At 49.3% G+C, this 9948-nt stretch overlaps 1 protein-coding gene across 3 annotated transcripts in view; it reads left to right on the top strand.

The window, feature by feature from the left end:
- Positions 1-578: 578 nt before the first annotated feature.
- The window catches only part of CDK6 (cyclin dependent kinase 6), a 227832-nt gene continuing 218462 nt past the window's right edge, over positions 579-9948 (top strand). The window contains exons 1-2 of one of the 3 annotated variants that reach the window (XM_044767260.2): positions 579-796; positions 3597-4202. In XM_044767260.2, the coding sequence (XP_044623195.1) occupies positions 3970-4202 (233 nt within the window). In that variant the 5' untranslated portion in view covers positions 579-796; positions 3597-3969. Of the gene's footprint in view, positions 797-3282; positions 3485-3596; positions 4203-9948 lie in introns of those variants that run through there. The other 2 variants (XM_044767262.2, XM_014842958.3) reach the window with 2 other exon arrangements.

Here is a 9948-nt window from a genome sequence, read left to right as displayed (position 1 = left end):
AGGCGTCCTGCCAGACTTTTTTTTTTTAATAGAGAAGAGTTATTTTTTGGTCTGATTTTTCAGTTTCTTGGAAAGCGTCGGTATTTACCATCCCCATCGGCCCCTCATAATTACGGTTGGTTGTTTTGTGTTTTTCCCATCCGTCCACATCATACACTGCTGATACCCCCGCCTCACTCTGTCAAAACCCCAACTCCGGGCGACCCTGGGTTTGGAAACTCCACCGACTCCCGACGACACATCCCACTCTCTCTCGCTCACGCCTCTTTTTTTAGTCGCAAGATCTCCCACTCCAGTTGCAGTGAAAGCCGGAAATTTTCTTTTAACTCCCCTCTCCTCTCCTTCTCGCCCCCCACTTGGTGCCGAGAGCTGCGGAGCTGGAAGGTTCAGAGCAAGCCGGGGCTCAGCTGCCTCCCCTCTCTCCGGAAGGCTTTAATTTGCACACTTGCTTGCCACTGCGCAGCGAGCCCCCAAGCCCGCCGCCGGGGGGGGGGGTCTCGGGCAGAGCTGGCCTCCCGGGCCCCCGTCCCCGCTCCCGCCCCCACTGCCTCCCCGGCGCGGGCCCTGAGCCCCGGCAGGAGCCTCGCGGCCCCCTCCCGCCCCCAGCGAGCGGCGCGGGCGGCGCCCTCCGCCGTCCCTCCGCCCTCCGCTGCTGTGCCCACCCCCTCGCGGGAAAGAGTGCTGGTAACTCCTTCCTCCGAGCCGGTTACCTGCTCCGCGCCGCCGAGGACACGTGCGGTGGTCCGCCTGACGCACGCAGCCTCTTCGGGAGGCCGGACGTGGCCCGGCCCTTCAGGTGAGGAGCTGTGCGCTCCGGTGGGTGGGCTGCGGGGTGGGGGGTCCCCGGGGAAGATTTGGGGGCTTGGCCAGGGTCGGAAGCGAGTGTGGGTGGGGGTGACTGTGGGGGCGGGTTGTCTGTCCTCGGAATCGGTTTTGGTTAACCCCTTACGAACCGAGGCAGGGTAGTTACGGGGGCCAGTTTGGGGGAGCTAAAGGAGTTCTCCTAATGTGGCGAGAGGAGGACATCGCACACTAGGGACACCCCCAACACTGAGATCCTGTGCCTGCTCCCATATAGCCGTGCGCACAAACACCCACACAAACACTCCTTATCCAGTTTCTTCAAACGGAATTTAAACTCCACTCGGACACTCAGTAATCCACATTTAGGGTTTAAAATGCACTGCCTCTGGGGACTCCATGCGGAAGACTGTGTTTCCGTGCCCCATATTTATTTCCTCACGAAACCTCCCTCTCCAGCTTGCTAGGTGTGGGCGTGGGCTCCACCTTCCCCACCACGAGATAAAGTTAACGCAGGCTTCCTGCTGGCAACCCCTGCGGGCGTGTTATGCACACTTAGAGGAGTGCACGCAGGCGGCCAGTGCCCAGGCTTGGAGTCCCGCAAGGATGCACATTTGCTTTAGTTTCCCAGTTTATTTTTATAATTTAAAATATGGAAGTTAAAAATGCACACCCCGCGGTGAGCAGCTCCGGACCCCGCAGCGCGCCCGTCAGTGTGCACGTGGGCGCATCTGCGTGTGTGCGCACACGCAGGAGTCGTGGTCCCCAGTGCGGCCTCTTGTCGCTGCGCTGGTGGCGACCCTTGCGGTGCTTGGCAGGCTTCGGGAGAGGCACGTGAAGGATTTCATTGAGTGTGAAGACAGAGAGCAGAGACAGAAAGCAGAAGGAGGCGGCTGCAGCCTTTGTAGTCGCGGAGGAATGCGGAAATGTTGAAGCACTATGTCAAACTTTTTTGAAATGGGGTCAAGTCACATTCAGCCAGCGTGGGAAAGCAACAACAACAACAAAAAAAAGTGCAGGGGGGGGGGGAGGCACTGTGGCTCCCGTTTCTCTCCGCCGGAGCCGACCGTCGGGGGAGCGAGGGGGGAGAGCCAGGGCGGGCGGTGGGGGGCCCGGCGAGGGTAGCGGGCGCAGTTCCCTGCGGGGGTGGGACGTCCGCAACGCTGCCTTCGCTGCAGAGCCTCTGGCTGGACTGGGGCGGGGAGGAGGGGACGCGGGAGGGGCGGGCTGCGCGGCCGGCGGCGGCTCCTCCGCTACCTGTGTGGCCCTCGGCCTGGCTCAGACTCCCGTGCAGGCTCTGGGGGGCTCGCTCCTCGACTCCCCCAGGAGTCGCTTTCACCTTTTAAGGAGAGTTTTGAATGGAGTGAATGTGAGGGGCTCTGTCCTCGCTGCGGTCCCTCTGCCCGCACACCGTGGGGGTCGCGCTATTTGTTTCTTTAATTCCTGGCAGAAGGCGAGCGGGCAGCAGTTGCGGGGCAGGTAATTCCGAGGTGCCCCGGGAATTCAGGACGCCCGGCCGGCGTGGTTAATGTCCCACCGAGGCTGCGGCAGCCATGGGTTGGAGGTTGCCTAGTTCCTGGATTGCAAATGAATGGGGAGAGAAAGCGTCCCCCCCGCCCGCCGGCCCGCACTTTGTTGTGCGGAGGGCTCCGGGGGGCGACTGGCTGCAGACGAGACCAGGCCTTAAGCCGAAAGAGGAATGGAGCTGCGGCTTCTGCTACCTACATCGGAGACGGTCCTGGGAGAGGGGAAAGGTTCGCGAGTCCTGGCTCCGAGGGCGCAGCCTCTTCTCTCTCACCCCGGGGGCTCCCCCACCCCCCACCCTTTGTAAGAGAAGGTTGAGTTTTGCCCAGGTTGAAATCAGTTGAAAATTTCAGGACGAGTCACGGTTATGCTACCTTCCTCCTTCAGTTACTCTTTAAAGAGGCGACAAGCTCAAGTGTGGGGAACACCCCTTTCTCCCACCCTTAGGGTCCCGTGGGCGACTCCTCCCCTCTAGGACCCCATCGCTCTCCCACCCCTGAGTAGCAGGAGCCCCAGCCCTCCCCGACCTGAGGGGTTTCCACTAGGGAGGTCTTCCGAGTCGGAGGAATTCCGTTTCCAACCCTGCCTCCTTTACCCCCAAAAGACCACTTGTGTGTGCAAGTCTTTTTTAAATGTCTTCTCGTAGAAAAACTGAAAGTAGAAAGAAAGGAAGCAATTTCCCAGCAGATGTCTGACCACCCCTTCTCGCACACTCCCAGCATCGGGTTACAGGGTCCTGGGAGCCCCCACCCACATTCTGCGGCCCCACACGGGTGGACCTACAGTCCCTCCACAGCAGCTTGTGCACACCCCCTGAACGCCCCCATGGCACCCCGGGAGCCCCTCTCCCTGCACGTCCAGGCCCGGGGAGGCCGGGAGGGTAGCAGCGCAACACAATGATATAGGGATAAATATTAAGCCGTGACATTGACGTGCCCGGCGCCTCCCCTCCCCCGCGCTCCCGGCACACTCTGGGCCGCTCGGCACGCCCCCTCCCGTTCCACTGCGTCCCGCGCCGCGCGCTCATCCCGGAGGGGCCCCTGCAACCTCTCCGCGCGAAGACCGCTCCAGCCCTGCAGGGAAAGAAAAGTAACTTCGCTTTTCTTGGAGGAACGAGGAAGGATTAACTGGCCTGGGAGAGGGCAGGAGCGCGCGGAGGGTAGCGATGGGGGCTTCGTGAGGGAGGAGGAGGGGAGCCTGCGGGAACCCTGAGGAAGGCGCCCGGGATGTCTGATTGCACTTTCTTCTTGTTTTCCCGTCTCCCCTTTTAGGTGGAATGATTGTGGACTGAGACGCGCTCGGGCAGAGACTATGTAATCGCCTCGGTGTCTGTGCAGAGGACTGCGCTTCGGGGAGGGAAGAGGAGGGATCGGCTCGCTCCTCGGCGACTCGGCAGGCGGAGTTTCGCCGCGGCACCAGGGTTGCGCCCGCCCGCGGGGAGGTCGCTCCATCCAGCCCCGGCGGCCGCGAGAGCCCGAGCGCCGGATCGCGGTAGTCGGCAGGGGTGAGGGAGAGCGAGACCGAGCTCCGGGGCGTGAGGGAGCGGGCGGAGGAGTCCGAGAGGAGGCGAGCGGCGGCCGCGAGCGAGCCGAGCGAGCCCCCCGCCCGCCTCAGCGGCGCCGCGCCGGGCGGTGTCCGGGCGGCATGGAGAAGGACGGCCTGAGCCGCGCCGACCAGCAGTACGAGTGCGTGGCGGAGATCGGGGAGGGCGCCTATGGGAAGGTGTTCAAGGCCCGGGACCTGAAGAACGGAGGCCGTTTCGTGGCACTGAAGCGCGTGCGGGTGCAGACGGGCGAGGAGGGCATGCCGCTTTCCACCATCCGCGAGGTGGCGGTGCTGAGGCACCTGGAGACCTTCGAGCACCCCAACGTGGTCAGGTGAGCGGGGCAGCGGCGCCCATGCCGTCGGGGGCCGCGCGCCGAGGGAGGGCCGGGCGAGGGCTCCTCGGGCCCAGGAAGGTGCTGGGCCGGAGGGCGGCTGGGGAGGCACGGCGCGACCCGCTGACCTTACAGAGTGAGAGTAAGTTTTGTCGACAGAGCCACGAGCCAGAGCCGGTGACCTTGGCAAACAGCGAGCAAGTCAGACCAGTCAGAGAATGTGACCTGCGCAGGCTTCCTCACTGCTGTGCAAGTTCTAAGTGTTTTCTCCCTGAAAGGGGGTCCGGGAAGTTGGGTGCCTTTTAGGGACGGAACAAGCCAACCTGAGACACGCCCTGCCTTCCCCCGCTCATTTTCCCTGGCCGTCAGGGAGTTTTTGAGAGACTGAATATAAGTGAGAGGTAGCAGGATGCAGTGATAATTAGAAGGAAGAGAGCTTCACTGGTGGAGCCTGCTATAAATAACATTTAAAAAATGCAGAAACTTAAGAATATTTTTGCCAGTCACATCCACAGTTTCTTTATTAAAATTGCATACTGATAAGAAGGATTGCTGAAGGTCTAAGGACTTCAGTGCTGATGCCCAGTTTCAAAGTGTCGTTTAAAAAATTTCTTCCCGGGGCCGCCCGGTGGCGTAGTGGTTAAGTTTGAGTGCTCTGCTTCGGCGGCCCGGGCTTCTCGGGCCGGATCCGGGCATGGACCTACACACTGCTCAGCAAGCCAAGCTGCGACAGCGTCCCACAAATAAAATGGAGGCAGATTGGCACAGATGTTAGCTCAGCAACAATCTTCCTCAAGCAAAAAGAGGAAGACTGGCAACAGATGTTAGCTCAGGGACAATCTTACACACAAACACAAATTTCTTCCACAAATGTTGCCTGTTTGTATTACTTTATGTCTCTGGGCCAGCATAGTCCTTAGACGACTTCTCCAAAGGGTTAAACGTGAGTCCAAGATGTGGAATCTTATATTCTGAATGTTCTGCCCTTGCCCCTCCTGGTCGGATTGTGTGAGTGGATGGGGAAACAGCAGTTCTTAAAGCTTCTCCTGTGTGGTAACCAGTAATAAACGAAAGTGTGTGTGACTTAGGATAATAGTGTTTTCTTAGTGATCCTGGAATTTCCCCATTGTGTGGTTGACATTGTGTGGTGTGTCATCCTTTTCTAAACAGAGGTGCATAGTTTTCAGTTGAAAAGGAATGCACAGAACCTTCTACAGATTAGGGTGCGATTTTACCTTTCTCAATTCTTAAGATAGTGTGTTGGAAAAAGGAGGTCTTGGAGTCTTCTTCCTGTCTTCTCATCCCTCTAAAGGTTCCGTTCAGCAAATACGTGCCTACTGTGTGCGCTGTGGATGAAATTATGTAAATAAGCACAGCTAAATATTTTTGTAAAAAGTCAAACAAATTAACATTAGTCATCCAAGTGGAGAGACCCAAGACTGACCTTTGAAATACCAAACCCTCTACAGACTCAGGGAGCCCATGTCTACAGAATCTTCTTGGGAGGTTTTAACTTGTCTTTTCTTATCCCAAGCTGGGTGATTTGTGTGGTGCTTTGTTCCCCACATAGTTAGACTCAGGCTAGAAGGCAGCAAAGAATCATAAATACTTAAATACGGTAGTAAATGGCTGTAAAGATAGGACCCCATTATACCTCTGCACTAGCCAGTAAAGGAGAGAGGGATAATGAACTGGGGAGAATGAGTGTTTTAAGAAGGTAGGATTATCTATAAAAGCAATAGATTACCTTTTGCGTGTGTTTTCTTTGTTGAAAAACAACAACAACCCTTTTGAGGAGTCTGTGATATTGAAGGGAAAAAGTGAGGATACATTTTGTCCCCCGTAATTTAGTTATCTTCTTAGAGGAATCACCTAGGCCCTTCCCAGAGGATGAATTCCACCATTAGAATTTTAGGACCAAAGTTCTTGTTTGATTTTGCCTGCTCTCTATGGAGAGTGCCTAATTAAGGATGATTATCATGTTTTATAGATAAAATACTGTCCTTCCACTGTAGTGGTGTTAGAGGCACCACCGTGTAACACTGTCCTTTATGAAGCATAATGTTGTAACAGAGAAAGGTGGTTTTTGCCATTGTGCTGGTAGATTTTGGCTTTTCTTGATTTATTTTCTTGAGATTGGTGTGTCTTGAGAGGTTTTTAACTGACCCACGATTTGAATTCCGTACTGAAAAATTTCAAGAGACTATACTTACGAATTGAAAAACAAAGGGATCGTTTTCTAAAATTATTTTAAAAGTGGTGATGACACTTAGGTCTTAAGAGTTGTGAGAAGAAACTGAGATAGTGTATATAAGAGCACTTTGTCAATGTAAAAATGCTTCAAATGTCCAAGTATTATTTGTATTCAGGTAGATAAGTGGGGCCCTTACCTTGGAGCAAGTTCCCAGTGAGGCCTCAGTTCAGCTGACCTTTTCTCTAGAACAAATCATACTCAAACCCAGACATTACTGGCTCTGGAACCAAGAAGCTACTTGACTATAATGAGGCTGTGGTTTGTCAGAAAAGACCATCAGTTACATGCCGTGAAATTCAGTGACACTTGAGAAAATTATTGATGATGTCATCCTCACAAGCTACAGATCTCCATTACATTTCATTTCCTTCCTGTTTCTTCTCTTCCGCCTCTGCCTTGGGGCAGTCATTGGCCCCCCTGACTTGCTTAGCTAGACTAGGAATTCCTGATTTTAGAGGTTGCTGATGCTTTTTCAGGTAAGGACAGGAAATCAAGCACAGCTAACAACTATTCTTTTCCTTCCAAGAGAGAGTTGTCAAGGGTGGGCCCCCCCAAACCTGTGATTTATTGTTGCCCCATAGGATCAGCTTTACAGTCCTGTGACTGGTTCTTTAAAGCTGTCTTAAAAGGACAGATGCCAGTATAAGTGCCTTCAAGTCCCAAGTAATTGATCATAATTATAGGTCCTTCCCACAGATAGTTAAGCCTCTAAGCTTGAAGGAGCATAATAAACATATTAGTTTTTTCAAAAGTTTAAGTTTTAATTTTGATGGATTTGCCAGAAAAGCTGACTTGTTATTGCTGGCACTGGCACTGCTTCCATGCATAGGGATAATGACTTGAAATTCTTGCTTACCTGTGCTTGATGTATCCCAGGCTCGGCTTCATCAGCCGTTCAGTGTCTGGGATGTAAGTTTACTCTTATTTTATAGTTGGTAATCCCAAATCCTGGAGCCTTTGCCAGAATCAGACTTTAGTATGAACCTATACTGGGACTTCTGCACTCCACAAATGAATCCTATTTTATATTCTGAACTAATTATATATAGGTAGATAAAATAATAACATGTTTTATCAGCAATCTGTTCACTCACCAAGTATTTATTGAGGGCTTACTATGTTCCAGAGAGTGCTAAAAGCTGGCGATACAGCAGTGAACAAGTCAGGAAGTCCACGCTTCTAGAACTTACCTTGTAATGAGATGAGCAGTTCTTTTTCCTCTTCAAAAATTCACTTTTCTGGGGCTGGCTCCGTGGCCGAGTGGTTGGGTTCGCGCGCTCTGCTGCGGGCGGCCCAGTGTTTTGTTGGTTCGAATCCTGGGCGCGGACATGACACTGCTCATCAGGCCACGCTGAGGTGGCGTCCCACATGCCACAGCTAGAGGGACCCACAGCCAAGAATATACAACTATGTACCGGGGGGGCTTTGGGGAGAAAAAGGAAAAAAATAAAATCTTAAAAAAAAAAAAAAAAAATTCACTTTTCTTTATTTCCACTGTCTTATTTTGCTATATTTAACCTAACCAGTTTTATAGAGCAACTAGTATTTGTGATAATTTGGTTACCAGGAATTTGCTGATTGAATAGGTAAGATAACCAAAACACTGATCAGAATCAAATGCTTTTTGAAGATTAAATTTCACCTTAGGGACATACAAATAGATTTATATAAGACATTGACATGTAACTAATATATGTGAACATTTGAGCTCCATTTATTACGCAAGGATTTGGGAAAGACTTACTGTTTAAAAACCATGGGGCTAGGTGCTGGGAAAGATATTTGGGTAAATCATACCTGGCTCTTCCCTTCAAGTAATTCCACCTGTTATTGAAGGAATAAGATGATCACCATAACCCTGATACATGATAGTATTGTGTCATTACAAAGATACTGCTCAGTGCTACCAGTGTTGTGCCTAGGGACTAAATTTGTTAGTGTAGCAGTAAAAGTAATTCAAATTAAAGTACTGGTTCTAGAAACGAAAACTTAATGGCATTTCAGTGAATAAGCTTGTGACATCTAAATATCTTAATTTATTATCACTAGCATATTTAATCACTGTTTAAAAAAAACTAACAGAAAAATCCATGCGGTTCAATGGTTACTCTTGAAGGAGAGTTCAATGATTATTATTTAGGGAGAGTTTTCCAACTTTCTCTTTTTAAAGATCTCAGTAATATATATCATAATAGGGGAATAAAAAATCTGATTTTCTCTAGGAAAACCTAATCATTAACAGGGTAGAAGAAACATGGCATATTATTTGATGCAGCATAAAACCAAGTCCTCAGGTGGGTTAGTTCATGGGAATCCTTCTGAATAACAGTGTTATTTTGTGGTTGGATAGTACATTTATTAGGGCTTGTTTCAGTGAAAGTGAGAGTTTAATTCTCTTTTTAAGTTTCAGTATGTTTGGTCTTTCATTCTCTAAGAGTTTGAAAAATTTCCAATTTATTAAGCTTATTTAGTAAACAAACATTTTCACAATGATATTCTGCCCATTCTTTATTCCTGCAGAAGAACTTGGTAATGCTAAATTGTTGATATTGCTCTTGTATCCTTTTTACGCAACTATTATCATGGAATTATTAGAATTTCTTTATCAAGGAGAAAATGGCTTATAAGAGGGAAACTTGTGTAAACTTGAATATCTTTTGGTATGTTTTCCTATGTTTAAGACATGAGTAAATGAATATCTGTGAAAACAGACTCCTTGTTAAAAGAAAGTCATCATTTAAAAAAATATATCTTCCTATTAATGATTCCATAGGAATGTTTTTTAAGAATGAAATTTCCAATACCTATACTGTGTCATTGTAAACTCGTGGATATTACAATTGGAAGACACTTTGGAAGTCTTTCAGCCCTTTTATGAAACTAAAGTCCAGAGGTCAACCAACATCTCTGTCATGCAGTTTAAAAATTGTTGTTCTAAAATCTGAGTAGCAATTTTTTAAAAATTCTTTTTGTCTGTTAGATGGAAGAAGTTAAATTAAGTGCATACATTTCTAGTTTGGAAAAAATGAACTGTATGTAGACAAAAATGATGGTTTGCCAGGAATAAAAATGACATGTGAATTCTAGAAATTCCTGAATTCTACGGTATGTCCTACTGAAATACGTAAAAAGTATGATGATTATCCATTAAATTCTGCTTTTAAAGAACTTGGGTAATAACTATGATCATTTAAATAGCTATAGTTAAATAATAATACAGGTAAATAGTGTAGTTAAATAATTAAGTAATATTGAATTCATTTTAGACAAAGAACAATGGAGAAATCTAAATGCTCAGTACTCATCTGATGAATGAGCTCTTACGTAATGTGGCGCTGGCATCTACTACCCATTTAATGAGATAAACACCATAATGCTTGAAAATTAGGCAGCATAACAACCTCCAGACACATAAGCAAATATGAGCTACCCATGCTTCTTGAAGAGCTAATCACACTGTTGCTATTTCCCATGAGGTTCAAAGAGCTTCTC

This window comes from Equus asinus, chromosome 1 (genome assembly GCF_041296235.1).
Source record: "Equus asinus isolate D_3611 breed Donkey chromosome 1, EquAss-T2T_v2, whole genome shotgun sequence".
Taxonomy (NCBI): Eukaryota; Metazoa; Chordata; class Mammalia; order Perissodactyla; family Equidae; genus Equus; species Equus asinus.
This window is presented reverse-complemented; position numbering and strand designations above follow the sequence as displayed.